This window comes from Carassius auratus, chromosome 35, assembly GCF_003368295.1.
Source record: "Carassius auratus strain Wakin chromosome 35, ASM336829v1, whole genome shotgun sequence".
Classification (NCBI taxonomy): Eukaryota; Metazoa; Chordata; class Actinopteri; order Cypriniformes; family Cyprinidae; genus Carassius; species Carassius auratus.
The window spans coordinates 5,767,677-5,787,778 of NC_039277.1; the positions used below are offsets into that span (position 1 = coordinate 5,767,677).

Consider the following 20,102-nt stretch of genomic DNA (forward strand, 5'->3'; position numbering starts at 1 on the left):
GAGGCTGGTTAGATGCACTGCCAAATTCTCTGAAATGTCTTTGGAGACGGTTTATGTTAGAGAAATTAACATTTAATTCACAGGCAAAAACTCTGGTGGAAATTCCTGCAGTCAGGATGCCAACTGCATGCTCCCTCAAAACTTCTTCTTCTTCTTCTTCTTCTTCTTCTTCTAGTGTTTAATGGCGGTTTGGCAGACCAACATAAATGGTGCATTTCCGCCACCTACTGATCTGGAGTGTGGAGTGTACTTGGCTTTGGAAGGAAAAAAATAATAATAATAAAAAAATAAAAAAAATTAAAAATTAAAAAATTAAATTCTATTTACTATTCCTGTTTTATTTAGATATTTAAATAATAATTCATGAATTCTTGATTGTCTTGTCCCATTTCCTAGTAATACTTTTATTGAAATTGTATCAACTCCCATCCTTCCTAACTCTTGACTTTCCCTCAAAACTTGTGACATCTGTGGCATTTGTGCAGTGTGATAAAACTGCACATTTTAGAGCGGCCTTTTATTGTGGCCAGCATAAGGCACACCTGTGCAATAATCACGCTGTTTAATCAGCATCTTGATATACCACACCTGTGAGGTGGATGGATTATCTCGGCAAAGGAGAAGTGCTCACTAACACAGATTTAGACAGATTTGTGAACAATATTTGAGAGAAATAGGCCTTGTGTGTACATAGAAAAAGTCGTAGATCTTTGAATAAAGCTCATGAAAAATGGGGGCAAAAACAAAAGCGTTTATAAATTTGTTCAGTGTATGAGAAGCATGTCAATACTGCAATACCGCATGTCACCTGATGGCAGAGCCTGTCCCTTCAGTCATACATGTGTGGGCAACGGCGTGAACGCGCACTCCTCTGGCTGGGGCGACAGTCGCGCGCTCCCGTGTGATCGCAACAGAAAACAAAGCTATCCGTGCGCTTCCATTACAGCTAGCGGGGCAAACCTAAACACACATCTCTCTCTGCATGCACACCCGAGATGGGTTTGGAGCTCATCTGAGGGACTTTGAAAGCGGGGCCTGTTGTGAAGGCAGCCAGCCAGCTGAAGACAGCGAAACGTTTCGGGTTTTTCCCCCCCGGACTGCTTTGGTTTCTTAGCCGCGGTTAGCAGCACGGCCACAATCATTGTCATTTCTGCTGCGAGCTGCCGAAGGAAAACACATCGCCATGTTGTTATCGGAGGGACTCAGTGAATAAGGCGAAACCTTGAGCGTGTGGAGGAGATAATCTCGTCGTTTGAGCCGAACCCGAGTCCTCAGCTGCTGCCTGACTGACTGACTGACATGGCGGAGCAGAGCTACTCCTGGTGAGTGCCAGCAGAAAATATTACCATTCAGACACAAAACACCGACACTCAGTGCGCTTTAACGCACATATTGCCAGTGTCAGCGACTAAAAGGTGTGCTTTTACCTCAGTTTCGATGTTTACACGGCAGCATTGCTCTCCGGTGAATGTTTGAGGCGTATTTTGGGTCTAATGTAGCCCATTAGCTCTCTTAAATGCGGGTTTGGTGTTTTAATCCCAACCTGCCGTCAAACCAGCCGCTCGTTTAATCAATTTTACCCCACAAATAATTAATTAACAACCCTTCTGCTGTTAATAACGCATATTTCCCGTCGTGTGAATGTGTGTTTGTTTGAAATACGGTTGATTCAGTAGTGACACAAAGGGAAATGCCGTGCGCCAACGTGCTAACACTACCAGTGCATTCTGAAACATTATTAAATCAATATATTTTAATTGATTTTTATCATTACTTCGTCGTTTCTCGTCAGAAACAGTGTTTTAGTAGCAGGTAATCTTAGATTGGGTCGTGCTTGCGATGCTTTAGCTCATTAGCTGCTCTAATCCAGTCTTTAAGGAAGAGAGCTGTGTATATGCAAGACACGGGCTGTGTTTCAAAAGCCCAGGGAGCTGACTACATAGACAACCGGTTCTGGCGTCATATGATTCCAAAAATGATGCGGATGTGATGATGGAACGCTCTCTAGGTTGGCAGCTCACTAGGGTTTGAGACGCAGGCTGTGGTGTGTAAACATGATGTTCAACTCATGGTGAGCTGTGATTTCCATATTTTAACTCTAGGTTTATATGAATGACAGCATATGCCTCAATCATCAACTGTGTGGGGCTTTTAGTGATAAGTCTAGAGATGTGAGAAGTGTTTTTGCCCACTAAGTTGATGCTGACCCTCAAGTTTTGGGCCTATATTGAGAGGTTATCTAAATATAATGAATTTATTATGATTTATCTTGTGTATAATGTCTGTAATATTTAAAAACAAAATAATTAAACCAAAAAATAAATAAATTGTGTATATTAAATTATACTGTAGATGTAATTTAATATTTAATACATTCATATATTTGTTCAAATTTAATTTAAATATAAATAAATTATAATCAGATATTATATATTAGCATGAACATATATATTTTCACAATATTACAATTATGCAGTATCAATTATTTATTTTATATATTTATCACTATTTAACATGAATATATATACAAAAAAAATATTCTGACACTTTGACCTGACCATGTTTTGCTTAAGTGTTATCTGACACTATCGAGATGTTTGTTCTGACACAGTTTAACATTTAGAGAATCTTAGTTGACTGTGTCTGTGTGTGTGTGTATATATATATACACACACACACACATATGGTTTGTCACATATGTTTATATAATATTATTATATATTAGGGCTGCTCGGTCCAAGATGCAAACAAACTTTGTCTGAGCTCAGAACAGATTTCCTGGGGAGCCAAACTGATTTCGCGACTCTGTTAGGACACAGATACGTCAGTGCTGCGAGATCCAGTTCAGAAACATTTGGATTTGATGCACAATGATAAGGTTGCTGCAAGATTTACAGAGAAGCATTCAAATTCTGCAGAGAAATCTGTTATAAACGGCGCTTACATACATCAGGAAACCAGAAGCGGTAACACTAACTGTAACCATGGTGTTGTGGTAGAAATAGTCGAATGCATTACTTCCATCACTTTAAAGCAGTTTGAATTAAATTTTTAATGAGATTAACAAATATATACTTTGTGGAAAGCAAGCACTTATGTACAATTTTAAAAATACATCAAATCACAATTATAACTTGTAGACAGCAGCAGAGGAGCACTTATTTGGCTTTTTTACTTTTTCTCAATATTGTGAAATTATAAAATCACTTTAATAAAATATCAAATCATGAAGAAATGATTTTTTTTAATATAGAATTTTACACTTTTTGTTTGTGTGTATGAAGGAAAAAAAGTCACAAACTTGTCTTTAATTTGCTGAATTTGGTCAGTTCCATATGCCAGAAGAATAATGGTACATCTAATAAGAGTGGAATATATACATTTTCTGTATATAGAAAGTTGATTTTGCACCTGTTACTGTTGTTAATAAACGTAAATTTTTGTATGCATCTTAACTCAAACTTGGTGCTTTACTGTGAAATCTGTATAAACAAAAGAAAAGTAAACAAGAAAATGAATATGAAATATTATTAGTAACTGCACTTACTAATGCAAAACAATAGTAATTTTATGATTAAATGATCTTTATTTTAATACCCCCACACAACGCTGGTGCCGCTGCTCTCAAATGTTAGTCTAGAGCCCTGATCACATTCGATTAATCATGCAGCCCTATTATATATTTTACAATTATGTACGATATATTTCAGTAAAGTTCAGAAGCAGTGTTCGGAAGTTGATCATTGTGTTCATAAGGTAAATAGTGGAGTCTGTTTATCTGTAACTGATAGAAGATATTTCTGTTTGTAGTTCTATTTGTATTCATAACTGAAGAATATATCTAGTTATCCTAGGCTAAAAACAATGAAAATGACTTTCCATGAAGTTGGTAGGACTGGCGTGTCCGTAACCATCTGCATATCTAATATCTCGGACAGTATTGAATCAATTTTTATTTTATTTTATTGTTTTGTTTTTTTCTGAAGAAACTGGTATTGTTGAGCTCAAGTTCATGATTTGGCTGCACTTGTGTATTTAGCAGCTCTTGAATGAAGTAGTTGAAGTGATATGGCATGACTGTACACTCAACTACATCAGTGAACTGTAACACTGACTTGTACACCTTCTGCTGTAATGTACACAAATATATGACAAGCATGTACACAACAACCAATATTAACGCAGTGACCTCATGCCATGTAGCTAGTGTTCTCATCATCAGAGCAGACTGAGTTATCTGTATTTAATTGTTGACCTCATGTGCCATATGTGAACTAGTAAATGTCTGACAAGAATCCATTTAACGAACGATGTCAACTAAGCAAGCTCTTTTGTACTTAATAGGCTGTTGTCGTCTTTCTTATAAATACGTATAACTTCAGTCAATAATATTCAAAACGCATGAGCTCAGCATATGTAAAAGGGCACGAAATTTGGTTGATCTTTAAAATATGTTAGTCCTTTTAATCGTTATTTCTGCATAACCAAACCGTGAGTTCTTCTGTCTAGTTTACCTCCAAAGAACACAAGTGTGACAGCATTGCAGTAGACAATGTTTTAGTGCTTATTTGAAAGGAAATCGCAAATGCGGTAGTAAACTGTGGAATAAGCAGAGTTTTTTGCTCTTGCACTTTGTCTAGTTGTAGAACTGGCTAAATGTTAACCAGTGTTATGAACAAATCTTTTTTTTTTTTTTTTTTTTTTGCCCTCCAACCACAGTGGCTGTTAAATATGTTAAGGCTGTTATATTAAGACATTAAAAACCACAGACTTGAACCGATGTTCTTGGCGTGCACGTTGATGACTGTTTTTGTCTGGCTTGAAGACATAATTGTGTCAATTCAAATGTGCATTTTTGCTTTTATGAATCAGGTTTCTTAATCACCCGCCAAAGTGCCTGACAAATTTACCCACCACAGCACAACAAGGAACAGCAATTTTAGGAAGTCAAATTGTCGTTAAATGCTAAGACATAAAGACATTCATTCAACATTTTTTGTAATGCCTTATTGTCTTTATCGTAAGCAAAGAGTGTGACGAAGTGGGTTGTGTTTTAAGTATTGATAGTAAGGGTTGGATATTGACACAGGTATCACAATTCGATTAAAATACAGTCTCAATTCAATTTGATTTATATAAACAAACTGCACATAAGTCAACACATTATTTAAACATGCTTTATGCTAAATATTGAGGAACAGGTTTAGTAATATACTGCATATATTTGTCAAGTGCTCCTCTCTAGAATTACTTTTTATATATATATATATATATATATATATATATATATATCAAGCTATGGTCATTGAATGGGTTTTCCTTGGTAAATGCAACATTACGTGACTTTTTTAAATCCGCTGTTTTGACATCTTTCTGTGGTTTAAATGCTTATTAAGCAATTACATGAGACTTTCAGTAATGTCAAAACACAAAGACCTTCATAACAGAACTTGTTGAATTGTGTAATAAAATTGCCAGATTTTGAAAGCTGAGGCTTTGTTTCGTATCTAAACTATCAAATCTTGTTGCCATTATTATTATAAGGGAAATGCGCTATATATAATTTTTTTCCGCTACATAAAATGTTAAAGGGTTAGTTCAGCCAAAAATGAAAATGAAGCCATAAATTACTCGCCCTGAAGTCTTCCTAAGTGTGTATGACTTTCTTCTTTCAGACAAATTCAGTTGGAGTTATTTTAAAGTGACTTTGATCTTTCAAGCTGTTGGTGTTGCACTGCATCGTTCCATGAGAAGTTGAATAAAAAGCACATCCATTAAAAAAAGTGTCTCTCATGGCTCAGGGGAGTGAACAAAGGCCTCCTGAAGCGAATTAATGCATTTTTGTTTCCACATTCAAAATATCCACATTCAAAACATAATAAATCACTTGAATCTAGCTTGCGCTCACTGTAAATGAACCATGTTCTGGGGGAATGGTGTTTGAGGTCAGCTTTGTGCATGTGCTGCTCAGAAATGAAAAACGTAGAAACGCAGCGGAGAGATCAAAACAAAACAACCGACATGAATTAGAAGTACAAAATTAGGATTTTTAAAGAAGAATGTCGGAGGTTTTTGATAAGAATCAGTATCGGTTTAACTCTATAGCAAGCATGATACTAAGTTTTATATATAAGTGTAATAACTGTAATAGTTGCAAATTCTAAGCCTATGGTAATTAACAAATTACCTCAAACACAGTGTTTCCTTTAGATTGGCAGATTTGAGCGCAGGAAAATACAGTGTATGCATTCAGCAAATTAATTTAGTGTTGGGCGATGGATCTTGTTGGAAAAGCAAATACCACATCACCGATCTGGAGTCATCTGCCTTCATGTCACCCATCAGCGTTTGCACAAGTTCTCGTGATCGCAAATGCTGGCTGGTCAGGTTTGGTGATGCTTTCTCCTAACTGGCCAATTACAAACGAGACGGCAATACATAAAAGATGGTAACAAGAAATATGCCAACGGATTCCTATTTCAAAGAGAGCGCGTGCAGATGAGGAGTTACTGAGCTTGCTTGGTGACGGAAAAGTAAACTGGACGCAACACCACCGCGACGCAACCGGTTTAGTCTGTCTAGCGTCTATACAGGACATTTGGACTCTGTGTCAGTACCTCACAGACCGGACGGGGATTTATCATGTTGTGTTGTGCTACATCCAGTATAGCATCACTGATTATAAAGAGTATTTTCTCGCGCTGCGTCGATTGCGTCCGTTAGACGGGGTGTATTTAACTTTCTTATTTAGGCTACTTTCTTGTTTAACTGCATTATTTTTTTTATATTTTTTTTAGTGTTTTGCAGGCGGCGTTCACTGACAGAAGTGCTCAAATAAACACGAACTGACGAGTTAAATAGGATGTGCTAGATGAGTGAGGCAGTGCTGGGCTGGTTTCATAGACATGTGCATACATAATTATAAATATCCTGTATATAATATATATAAAATATATTACATGCATGCATAGTTTAAGTCAGCTTTAATCACCTTTTTTTGGTAATTCCATTAATTAACTGACCACGACACTGCTTGCACATAGTTTAATTTCGCATTTTGATATAAAAGGATACGCAAAAAGGAAGCGCGCACCGGCGCCTCTGAGCACAGGACTGTCCGCGCTCGCTTAACTTGCACCTGATAATAAAGTGAGTGGAGCGCGCGTCTGAAACATCTCCTGTTCAGTCATTCTGAGTCATTCATATCGCCTTCGTTAACGAGCAACTTTTGACATTCATTTATATATAATATTATTATAGTTTTTTTTTTTTTTATCAACACCGCGCCACCGGCAGTTGTTGGTCCATGACTACCGCGGTGGTAAAAATCAGCCACCGTCACAGCCCTAGTCTTTACGGTCACTTTTATTCAGTTTAGTTCCTCCTTGCTGAATAAAATCATTAATAAAAAAATAATAATTATCTTACTTAGCCCAAACTTTTGAACAGAAAGTGATTATGTAATAAGTTATGCAATAATACAAAATAATGATACATTTTTTAACAGTGGGACAGTTTGAGCTCTCAGGTGAACTTGAACTTCTGTCTGCATGTTTGGTCAGAAAGCTTCCTCAAAAATTATGTGGTGGCAATATGTGATATCAATATTTTCAGCTTCTGGCTCCATTCTGGTATAAAAAACCCACATTACAATGGATGAAACCTTTTAATTGTGCTGAATAGCTTTTTTTCTCACTTTAAAATACATTATTGAAGTATGAAGCATGAATTATGAAGTATTGAAGCATGTGTTATATAGATAATTTTCAATAGTAGTATGACAGTAGCCATGCATTTAATGCAGTGTGAAGGTTCAGAGAGAAGCACTGTGAAACTTTCTTCAAATGTTTATCTGACAAACTGACAAAAGTCATAAGGTGACTAACTTGTGGTAGACTAATGGTGAAATATATGGACTGACAGCTGAGTGGTTAATGCCTCAAGCAAAGCACTTAACCCTACATACCTCCAGGGTGACTACAGTTGCTGTTAGTGTACTGTAAAACACACAAAAAGCCATTGAAATGTGACAAGGAATGAATCAGGAGCTTACATGACTTTAAAAAGCATTAGCTTATACAGTTTTATGATTTAAGAAAATTGTGATGAACAACCTGTCATTTCAGGTCTTACTAATCAGTATTTTATTGAGCTGTCCATTTCTAATAACACATAAATTGAACTGTTGACTGGAAAGTCAGGTTTTATGTACTTATTACAGCACACAGCCGTGTTATAAATTATCATATTGCAATGCATTCGGCCCACACTCAGCAAAAATAGGATTTTGCTATTCAGGAAGTACCATACCACTGAATCACATTTAAGAGCAAGCAAAATCAATGCAAAAACCTATATACAGTGCTGTGTGGAGTGCCCAGTACAGGATTTTGTTGTGCAGCATGCCAGAGCGGTTTTTACCACCACACTTTTGTTATGGCCTATTGGATTATTGGTCCTACTGGCGGTTTTGCTGACCGTTTTTTTCAGCATGAATGACACCATTTTCATGAATTTGCTAAAGGTGCCCCAAGGGAAACTCTGTCTTGATATGTGTGCTAGCCTTCAGTGTTGTTTGTAACCAAACTAATACATATTGTATTCAAATGAGTGTAAATCTTAAGGTATTGGTGGTCCGATGTGGCTGTGAAAGATAAATGAGGTTGTGAGATCAAGAGGGGGAAGTGCCTGCTCGTCCCACACTCCTGCCAGTCTTAATTCACTCACACACGTGCTAAGTGTATGTTTTTATAATTTTCTCTTCTGTAAAGTACTTTGGTCAGCCTAGTGGCTGTTGTAAATGTGCTATACAAATAAAATAAACTTGAAATTAACTTAAACCTAAGATAAATCTGACAATCTGATGAAATGGAGCCTGATGTTGAATATGCAGCAAATATCTTTTAAAAGAAATACTTTAATTATAGTGGGAAATGCCTTGGTCTCTGATTTCTTGCGTGCCCTAAGTAGTGTTCTTTATTGTAGAGTACAGTCAAAGAGTGCATTATATTATTTCAAGATAGGGCTGGGCGATTTATCAGTGAATCTGGTTCTGTGATTACCGTTAAATTACCATCACCTGCTTTCAGATGGAGCGCCATTTAATAGACAGAGCCATAAATCACTGACAAGCTACACAATAATGTGTTCATTATCGCAGATGAATCGCCTTCAATAATGAACGCAATATTGCGTAGCTTTTCGGTGAACTACGGCTCTGTCTATTAAATGCTGCTCCATCTGAAAGCAGGTGATGGCGATTTACCACTAATCAGAGAACTGGCTTTACTGACAAAATGTGCGTGATTAGGCTCGTGTTTCTGTTATTATTGATGCGCAAACAAACTCTTGGCACACTGATCTCGAAAACATCTTATTTCTGCTTGAACGCAGTTCAGTATATTCATGTTGTTGACATAATCAATGTACAGCGAGTGTTTTATAAAGGATGCTCACTGAAGAAGCATGTTTCTGAGAAGCTATGTTTATTTGACTGTTAATATGTGCTGCACGCTTTGCTCTTAGTAACAAAATAAACCACAAAAATTGAGAAAACAGCAAGAATTTGTTATATATTATATATATATTAGTGCTGCAACAACGCGTCGACGTCATCGATTACGTCGACTACAAAAATACGTCGACGTGCGTGAAAGGCGTCGACGCGTCACACTGTTTGTTTACATCTCGCGTAATGGCATACTGGGAATGGAGAAAGTTGCACTCTTTCACAAAAACAGAGACCACTGTTACCAAAAGTATGGGAATACTTTAAAAAGAGGACAAATAAAATGGCCCTTTGTTCCCTTTGCAAAACTAATATGGTGTACCACGGCAGCACAACTGCGATGCGCGAGCACCTCAGAGGAAAACATCTTGGCGCTCTCCGGTGTCACGGTTTAACTGGTTACCGTGTGATCTGGTGACCAACTTTCTGGTTCAGGTCTGATATTCTTGTGCTTGCGGCATTCTGAAAAGTTGAGATGTTTTTAACTTGATGCTGTGTGGACGCGCCTGGAAAAAAGAGTGCGTCGCGACCGCGCCGCTTCCGTTATGAGTGCGCTTATCGTGCACCTGCATTGGAAATGACGTGATATGTGAACGGCCCCTTAAAAGACAGCGTGCCGTGAGTCACAAACCACCGAGCTACCCCCGAATCAGCTCCAGATCTCTGGAAACCAAGCTAAACCATAGCAGAACCCTGACAACATTTTATGGTTTGTGATGCTAAAGAACATTTCATGATGTCTCAGACAACTTAAAATTTATGGCTACTGTGGTTTAATTATAAACGCTATCATAAACTCATATTTACCATAGTAAAATCATTTTCTTTGCCTCTTTATTATTTTATTGGTTGAAAATGAATAAAGGTTGAAATATTATATTAGAAGTTGTACTTATATTTTTTTTGTAAAGTTATCCAAAGGATTCATTAGCTAATTAAAAAAAGAACATTAGATTAATTATTTATTGTAATAAAAATAATCGTTAGATTAGTCGACAGAAATAATAATCATTAGTTGCAGCTCTAATATATATATATATTAGGGGTGTAACGGTATGCAAAAATCACGGTTCGGTACATACCTCGGTTTTAAAGTCACGGTTCGTTTCATTTTCGGTACAGTAAGGGAAAGAAATGCAAACATTAAACTGCAGGTTGTTTATTACTATACACTTTTTTTTTTTTACAATTTGTTTACACTTTTAAAAAAAATACTTTTTAATAAAATATATATAAAATAAAAAAACGAATAAGAAATAAAATACTACTGCAAAGTTCTCCACTAAATAAAATACTCTGTCTCAAACCAATACCATATAATAAAATATAATGAAAAATATAAAGAAATAACTATGATTACAGTGCAGCATTACTAATCCCAGTTTGTAGGCCTGCTCATATTAAAAAATATATAACACTTTTCCAGCATCAACCGTTTCAGTTTTTAGACCTGCTCAGATTGGAATTAAGAGCAAATTAAGAGTCTGTTTAAATGCAGACGGGAGCTGCATTTGAATTACAATCGTTTTTTCCTAGTTGTAGTGATGTTCACACTCGTGTGATGCCTTTTGAAAACCTTAGGCCTGTGACACACTGGCATATTGCACCTGTCAAACATAGTCTATTTTGCCTAGGCTTTATATTTATGCTCAACGGGAAGTATAGATAATGTTGTCGTGAAGACGAGATCCTGGTCTGTCGACGGTCTCCCTCTATGTCAGCTACAGTAGCAGCATGTATGTCTGATCATAGCAACATGGGTATGTTTGAATGAGCTTTGCAAATTAGTACTCTCGTGAAATCACATCATGTGTATTTACATGGCACTTTATTCAGTATATTGCTTAAAAACAGTCTACTAAGTGTCTCATTTCATCAGAAGCGCAACTTAATTTGCTACTATAAAGCAGCTCGCCACTGCGTTCATTTTTTTAACCATGGACATCTCGCCTCCAAAGACTTAACGGAAGAAATGAACCTAGAGAAAAGTATGTTTGCTAATTGTTGTTTAAAAATAATTACATGGAATTGAGAAGTAATAACACTAGAATACTAGAAAGGTTTTCGTGAATGGAAAAGGTTGCAGTGTTGATTCAGAGAGGCGGGGGGCCTTGGAATAAAAATATTTTGAGAACCACAGTTGTAGAAATTGGTTTATGAGTCACAAATTGTTCCTGAACAGTTAAGCTGCTCTCTGTTCTTCAGAAGGATCCTCCAGGTCCTGCACATTGTTTGGATTTCCAGCTTCTTTTGCATTTTCGAGTCCTGTACAACAATGACTGTATGATTTTGAGATCCGTCTTTTCACACTGAGGACATCTGATGGACGCCGTCACAACTATTACAAAGGGTGGAAATACCAGCACAGTTGTTTTTTAAATCAATATAGAATTTCTATACTTCTCTGTGTTGACCTGATCATCACTCCTTTGTTTTAATCATAAACTAGGTTAGTGTATAATTCAGAAGCAAAAGATACTCAAGATTGTAGAACAATGATGCACAATAATTTTATAAAATCTATTGAAATATTTTATTCACAAATAAGTGAAAAAAAGAAAAAAAAGTCTAAAATCTGGTCAAATGTTACACATTGCCCTTTATATTGTTGTAAAATACATTCATGAAACAACAAGTATATACATTTATATAGAAATGTAAAAGACGTTTATTTTAAATGTATAGCACAGTAATAAAGGCAGCAACATGTAATAGATAGGACAGAACAAGAGAGACTTTTAATAATCTTTGATCGCATAGAAAAGTATTACAATACTAAAGGCACCAATATAGAGCGGCACAGACGCTTTTGCATATCCTGTGCTGAGAATGATGAGCTTGAAACAACACCGAGTCGCAGCTGCACAGTCCTCCGGGTCCACATAGAAAAGTTAGTACAACACCGTTGTTCAGTTCAGTTCTCTCTTCACAGCAGTTCAGTCAGTGTACTGTTTGAGTACATGAATTACTCCAGGATATTGGTTTATTTAGATTCAGAGGGAGTGTTAGCCATGTTAAAAAAAGTAAATAACTTAAGTAATTTGTGGGTTGCTTACTGGAGATACGAACCGGTTCAAATGATTCAGTTTGTCTTAGTGAAACGGATTAAATCGAACTATTTGTTTGTGAACCGAACATCACTTGGACAAAGGGAAGAGATATTGATATTGATTAATGAGCCTTTTCTTTGAACAGTTTTAAACCTCAGTTACTGTGCGCTCTTAGAGATTTTTATCGTTTTGACTGTAACCGAACACGACACACAGTTTGATTTCTGAATTTAGGATGACTGAGAGCCGCAGTGGAAAGAAGAGTTTGTGAACTGAAGTTAATGACTTCAGTATTAATCTGCACCTCACATTGAACATTGTAACCGCTTGAGAACACTTGAAATATTTCCACAAAAACATTTTGGTGCTTTATAATGTTTTTGTGCCTTCTGTGGGACTCAACAACAACACCTAATAGTATAAGCACAAAATTGGATCTGGATCGGTCTTGTCTGACCGATACTTTATCCGAACAAAAAAATGCCAGTATCGGAGCCGATACTGATCCAGAGTATCGGATCGATGCATCCCTAGTTTAATATTGCCTTTCAGAAGCTACAGAAGATAATTGTTTCCCAGACAAAATAAGTACAATTAACCCTAATCATCCTATTTAAAAAGTTTACACATTTTTGTGCCACTGTATATAATAACTACAACAACAATAAACATTTAAACTGTTCAATACTATATAATAATAATCATCATAATAATAATTTAAATCATAGCATTTTGGTTGTACTGTATTTTGTGGTTTCACTGACTATATAACCTCCATCTCTTTTGCATTTTTGGCCTGTAGTGACTGTATAATTAAGTCAGCTTTTACAAAAAATGCATCAACAAGCCTGTGTTCTGCCTCCCAGCACTCTCTTGTATATTTGCAGGGACTGTCTATTGAAACGATCAGCTGTTAGATTAACCGAACAGAACAGCAGTGTCCTGAAATCACCATTGAAATGTCTGTCAGCAGTCAAACTCTGAATATATGTGGTTTACATGATTGTCCAAAGGTTGTGCATACCTACTGTTTTGTGTACAAGCAAGAGTCACTTGTATGTCGCTGTGCAAGAATCAAGCCTGAGGGGATTCAGACACGTAATCATGTAAATCACATCAAGCGTTACCTAATCTACCGGGACACACCCTTTAGGGACATCTGCAAGCACTCGGGCCTCCCCCAGCTCTGCATATTTTGCATGTCTCTCTTTGTTAACACACCTGATTCAGATAATCAGCTCATTAGAAGTGAGCTCTGTGCATGAACTGTGTTCCCATTGTTTTCATTTACTTCACTTCTGAACATTCATTTACTGATTTGTGCTGCGCAACGTCTTCACGCACGGGCAAGTGTGACACCATGTACCTCGGTAAATAAATAAAATTTAAATTCACTTCTTGCACACTTCAGTGCACTTTGAATGGAACATATTTGTTTGTCTCGACCTGTAATCATGGCAGAATATCCTGTGATGTCCACTTCTCAGGTCACTTAAGTTCGAATAGGTCCAACTTCTGAAGCCATAAGAGAGACATACAGTATGTGCAGAGCAGGGGGCGTGAGTTTATGCTTCTACTGTAAACTCTAGTGTGAAGGCGAGGAGACAGTTGGTGTACCTCATGTAAACAATACTCTTTTTTTTGTTGTTTCTTCAAAATTTATATATATAAAAAAGTTGGCAAAAATGGCACAGGTTTTTTATATATATCTGAAAATAAATTTAAATAAGTAAATGCATGCATGCATACATACATACATACATACATACACCCTGTAGAGGGTTGACTTCAGTTGTTATATGTTGTTCATTCATTTAAATGAATGCTTGTCTGAAGCAAAACGAAACCAGTGTTTCTCAGTCACTAAGAGATGTCTTTTATGCTTAATAGAGTGTTGTGTCATTTGTATTGAGTATTCTGGCATAACTCAAAATTTCTAAATCTTTCTGCATAATTAATTTACTATACAAATTTTGACTTGTGGTAAAAAAAAAAAAAAAAACTATTATTTAAAATAATATAAAAACCCAAAATATTTAAATGCACAGCATCATGTTAAATTGTGACACATGTGTATGTATAACAGGGTTGGAAATTTAATGAGGGCAAAATTAACCCCAAAATTAACAAAAATACACCTCAGATTTAAGATAAGGGGGCAGAAATTACACTTGCCTTCTTTTAATCAGCATTAGTATCATTACTGGAATATCATGGGCAATAATCAACAATAATGACCCACTTTTTTAATTAGTTCTTTTTGTGTGTTTGTGTGTTTGTGTTTGTGTGTGTGTGTGTGTGTGTGTGTGTGTGTGATATGTGTGTGTGTAGTATAAATGTAAAACTAGTAATACAATTGTTTTCTTTCAGACGTCATTAATATAACATTAAACTCCAACAGTTTTGAAAATTGGCAATGTGTGAAAATGCGCACTCGTCGAGGTGCTGTATGTGTGGTATTAACTGTGGTTATCATAATCAAAATGTTTGCTGCTATGGAAGACCAGTGGTTAATTTGAATAAAACTCGAACAGACATAATACATTTCACCATATAAAAATGAGACTGTTACCATTTTTACAGATGTGTTTGTGATGATGAACAGAAACTCTACTACTACGATCAACTCAAGCTACTGTCAAATGTGCATTTCTAAGAGACGGAGAAAACACAAACCTGATTCATGCTTTTAAACCGTTTCACTCATTAGAACATAAGAAACTAAGACATTTATTTTTGTTTATGAAAAATGACTGGAAAAGTGTAAAGCATTGAAAAGCGTGAAGTGTTTGTCATGGTCTAAGTTTGGTTTAAAACCACAAACATTGGTCTGGTTTCCACAACTTACCCTTAGAAGCAAAAATCTGCCTTTAAACTTGTAATAAATAAAGATATCAAATGTATGGATATCGGCTCATATGATATTTTATCATGATAAAATAAAATAATCGCCCAGCCCTACTTGAAAGTCTCTGCTCAGTTAGGTTTGTTGAAATAATACAACATAAAAACATGTTTCAGGAGAAACTCTGAGTGACGTCATGCAGGTCCTGTACGTTGCTAGGGAGTTTCTGGGTGGTTGTTAGGTTGTGGCCAAAGTCAAAAGAGCCACCCCCAAGTCTCTGAGATTCTGGTCTGATCCTTTCTTTCAAGCAATTCTTCGCTTGCCTTAGCAAACACCACTAATTATGTAAACAGTCTATCAAAGCTCAGGAATTCAAGATAATAAAGTAATTTTAATGGAAATTGCTAAATAACCGCATGTGTGGGTTTTCTTTCCCAGTGGGCACTTGTGATTCTGAAACATTGTGGCAGTCAGAGCTCAGTAGAGCGGTTTTATAGGGTTTTAGGGGTCAGACGCCCCTCACAGGGCCTGCACACATTCCTCACGCTCTCTTTGAGTGGTGTACACAAACACCCCTCGTCATCGTCACCTCGCTTTTCAGCCCTTCTGCAGTCTGGATACATGCACGGCTCTAGACTGCCACTTTTCTTGACAGTGTGACTATTTTAGAGGTACCTGATGACTGCTGCCGTATCTGTTGCATATGAGAAACATTTCAAAGGTAAATGGGCCGCAAGTGAAACACAAAGGCAGCTCAGCAATCTGGGGATAACCATATCGAATTTTAGTATATTTTTAATGTAGACATTTATTAAAAGAGTAATGGAATAGAAATAGTGTTTTTTGTTATTAAGCTATAGCAGATTTCATGCATATGTGTTTACAGGTCAAAGCCGTAAAGAGGTTAAAGCATTAAAACATTAGCTAAACGTTTAATAGAGCTTGAAATTTTGGGGGGTTTTCACCATACATTAGGTGTGTTTTTATTCATTAGAAATAGAATAAAATTTAGTGTGATCCCTTATTCTTTTATGCATTTTATTGAGTGCAGGTCAGAATATATATGTTGTTTTGTTTTTATGTAAATACATATGTTACATAATGACATAGGAAATTTATTTCACCCATATTTTGACATTTTAATTCCTCAAAATTAGTTTGAAACAAACACTTTTTACTTGCATTTAAGAGGTTTTCCATGGTTATAAAATCACTTTTGTGAATTTAATGTGTTAAATGTTTTTTCCTAACATAAACTTACGGTTTATAAAACTATAATGTTTACAGACTACCAACTCAGCCAGTCAGAATATTTACATTTAACTTTTTAAGTTTTTTACCATTTTTAACAGATGTTACTGTTTTTGTTTAATAAAAGTACATTTACATGCACATCCCAGCTCAAGTTACTGCTTCTGTCAACTCAACTACTGTCAAATGTTCGATTCCAAGAGACAAGGCATGAAATAGACAAGGCAAAAAAATAATATTAGTTAGTTTTATTAATAAGTATTACTTGTTTCAGTGCTAGAGGTCAGATGTTAGTCTGGAGCCCTGTATACATGTGCACATCCAGTGTCTCAGGATCATTATGTATAGAGCTGTGCTTAGGCCTCTTTGTGACTGCTAATGAGTTTTCTTCAAACCATTTGTTGTCCGTAGTGAAGCGTATCATTTGAGGATAAGGTCAGCACTCCGTCCTACTTTTTCTCGTCCTCGTTCTCCTTATTCATTCATACTTAATACATGCACACAATCAAGTGCGCTTTTGTTTGCAGTCACACATTATTTACCCAGCTCGCTTGCTGTAATCATATTTTAAGAGTGTCCTCGGCATGCAGCCTGACCTCTTTCTCTAAAAGCTTGTTATTTACAAAAGGCAGAAGACACTAAGGGAGGGCAAGAATACAGTAAAGTCAGACATTTGTCATGAACGTCTCCTTAACAGCTGGACCAGACCGAGCTTTGATTCATGTTTCACCTGCACACTTTAAAAACTGGCAACTTGAGTTCACAAGTGTGTGAACCAGGAAAGGTCGTACAGGGAGACGATCTTTTTGTCTGTTGTATGACACATCTGGCTTGTTATTTTGTTGTGGGAGACAATAAATTGAAACATCCTTTTGTCTTTTCAGGGCGTACTCCCTTGTGGACTCCAGCCAGGTGTCAACCTTCCTCATCTCCATCCTCCTCATCGTTTATGGCAGCTTCAGGTGAGCGCTCCTCTCTTTAGCCGCAGATCTGGAACCAGTGCTGTCACACAAGCTTGTGTTTGTTGATCACGTGCATGAAATCATGTGCTATTGTTATTGTTCTGAGCATTGTTGAATTGATCGTCATAATTTCACTAAGTATCTCAAGTAATCTAGCTGGCTGGGGCCTTAAGAATGGCTAGTAATTGTAAACTAACCAGTTATGTTTAGTTTCCAAGATTATGAATTTATAGCAGTCATGGAGTGATGTTAGTTGTATAATTTACATATTATTCATGAAAATTGAAAATAAAATCTTTAATGAAAATATATATTTAAATGGACACATTCTCTTCTCTGTAAGGAAGTACTTTACACTACCATTCAAAAGTTTGGAGTCAGTAAAATAGATATATATAATGTTTTTTTTTTTTTCAAGAAATTAATACTGCAAGGATGCATTCAATTGATCAAATCTAACTGTAAAGACATTTATAATGGTAGACAATATTTCATTTTCCAATAAATCCTGTCCTTTTTAACTTTGTTCATCCAAGAATCCTGATAAAAACTTCACTGTTTACACACAAATATAAAACAGCACTACTGTTTTCAACATTGATAATAAGCAGTGGTGAAACGGATCACAAAACTCTCGGATCGGATCATATTATGGATTTTGAATCATGGATCGGATCATTTTTCGGATCAGCAAAAAAAAAATTGTTTTTCATTTATCACTGAAAGCTTAATTTTTAATGCTTCTGTACCACAGTTAAAACTACTAGCTGAACTAATAAAGTCAGTAATAAAACAAGAACAAGTACACAAATTACATGCATGGATGAATACAACACGGTTACTAAGAAAGTCAGTAACACTAGTATTCAGGTGCACAAATGTAAGAATTGTAAAATGACACAATAGTGCTCACTAACTGCACAGGTTAAATATAGCAAACAGAAGCAGGTATTTAAAGGCTGCTGTCTCTTTAAGACCAAATACACTGACACACATCCGCTTTCTTTCTCAGCTGTTTCGGTTCACTTAAGACATAACCAACTGTGTTTACCAGAATACTTGCCAAAACGGGCATTTTAATATAACTTGATGTATTTGTTTCCATTCAAAGAGAGTGAAAGAGGAATCAATCTGTGTGAATAGCACCTCTCACTCTCTGTGTGTCTGTGTGCGCTTTGGGGTGTGTGTGTGTGTGTGTGTGTGTGTGTGTGTGTGCTTAATTCGGATGTGTGCGGCAGCTGAAGAAAACAGCGTGCATGTTCTCTTTTGCTTGAATGGTTTAAAATTGAACAGGTAAATTGGCAAAACAAAACAAAAAACACATGCAAACGATAAACTTGAACTCTATGATGGTTAAATTTAAGAGTTAATCCGTGAACCTTATGTGTGCCGAACCATGGGCTCTGGTCTGTAAGGATCATCTACCCCTAATAAGTGATTTTTGATCAGCAGAATGATTTCTGAAGGATCATGTGACTGAAGATGCAATACATTATATATATATATTAGTGCTGTCAATCGATTAAAAAAAATTAACTAATTAATCGCACAATTTTTAAAAATTAATCGCGATTAATCGCGATTAATCGCAATTAAAAGACTGAAACTTTTTGGATATGTAAATGTAAAATGTTAATAATTAATGTAAACTCAAGACAAAGAAACTATTTAAATTCAAAATATGATTGTTTATTGGAATTTTTGTTTAACTTGTAACACAGATTTTCTCATGTAAACAACATACCTGCAATAAACCATCAATATCCTCCAAATTAACTGTTGGCTTGAAAGCCATATTTATTACAGAAATAAAAACACAGAAATGTAAGTACCATTTGAATTTCAAAACAATCAATGGCAATAAAAAAACAAAAATGATTTCCATGTTGAATTCTAAGTGGACTGCAAAAAAATTCCAAAGTAGAGTCATTGCCAGTGCTTTAAGTGGGCTGGTATGCACTCAGTACCGCCACTTCCAAATATAGCGCCCAGAACGTGCTTGTAGCGTACCGGTACGCTCATTTGGACATCTGTTTTAATAGAGGTTTTAATCTTTTACCTGCACTGCCGATTTTCAGAGTGCCCTTCACAATGCAAGCTTCCTAATTCATCCCACCGAGAGCAGAAACTACATTACCCATTCACCCTTAAGTTATACAAGTGAATAGCGCATGTGTCGCTTTTCCCACTGTTAGTGTCAACAACTCAACGTGGCCGGAGAAGGTGTGTGAAACTCGTTGTGAGTTATACTAAAGCAAAATCTTGAGTATTTATTGTCTGATAAACATTAAAAACTGTCTGTGGAGGTCGAGTCGTCCTGCAGCCCCCGCTGGCTGTTCATTGGCTGCAGCATCTTTTTTCTAAGTTCTAAAAAAATACCGTAGACGGCAAGGCACAAATTTAGATATTCATTTATCTAATTAATCTATAGCCTATGCACAAAGATAATATGATCTTTTTGTCCCCTTTTTGTTTTATAGCTTGAT

General features: G+C 36.2%; 1 protein-coding gene across 1 annotated transcript in view; it reads left to right on the top strand.

Annotated features, from left to right (window-relative positions):
- The first annotated feature begins 860 nt into the window (after window positions 1-860).
- sppl3 (signal peptide peptidase 3) overlaps window positions 861-20,102 on the top strand; it is a 30,103-nt gene continuing 10,861 nt past the window's right edge. Inside the window, exons 1-2 of the mRNA XM_026219487.1 lie at window positions 861-1,322; window positions 17,539-17,616. Coding sequence (XP_026075272.1) covers window positions 1,300-1,322; window positions 17,539-17,616 — 101 coding nt within the window. The 5' untranslated portion in view covers window positions 861-1,299. The remainder of the gene's footprint in view (window positions 1,323-17,538; window positions 17,617-20,102) is intronic.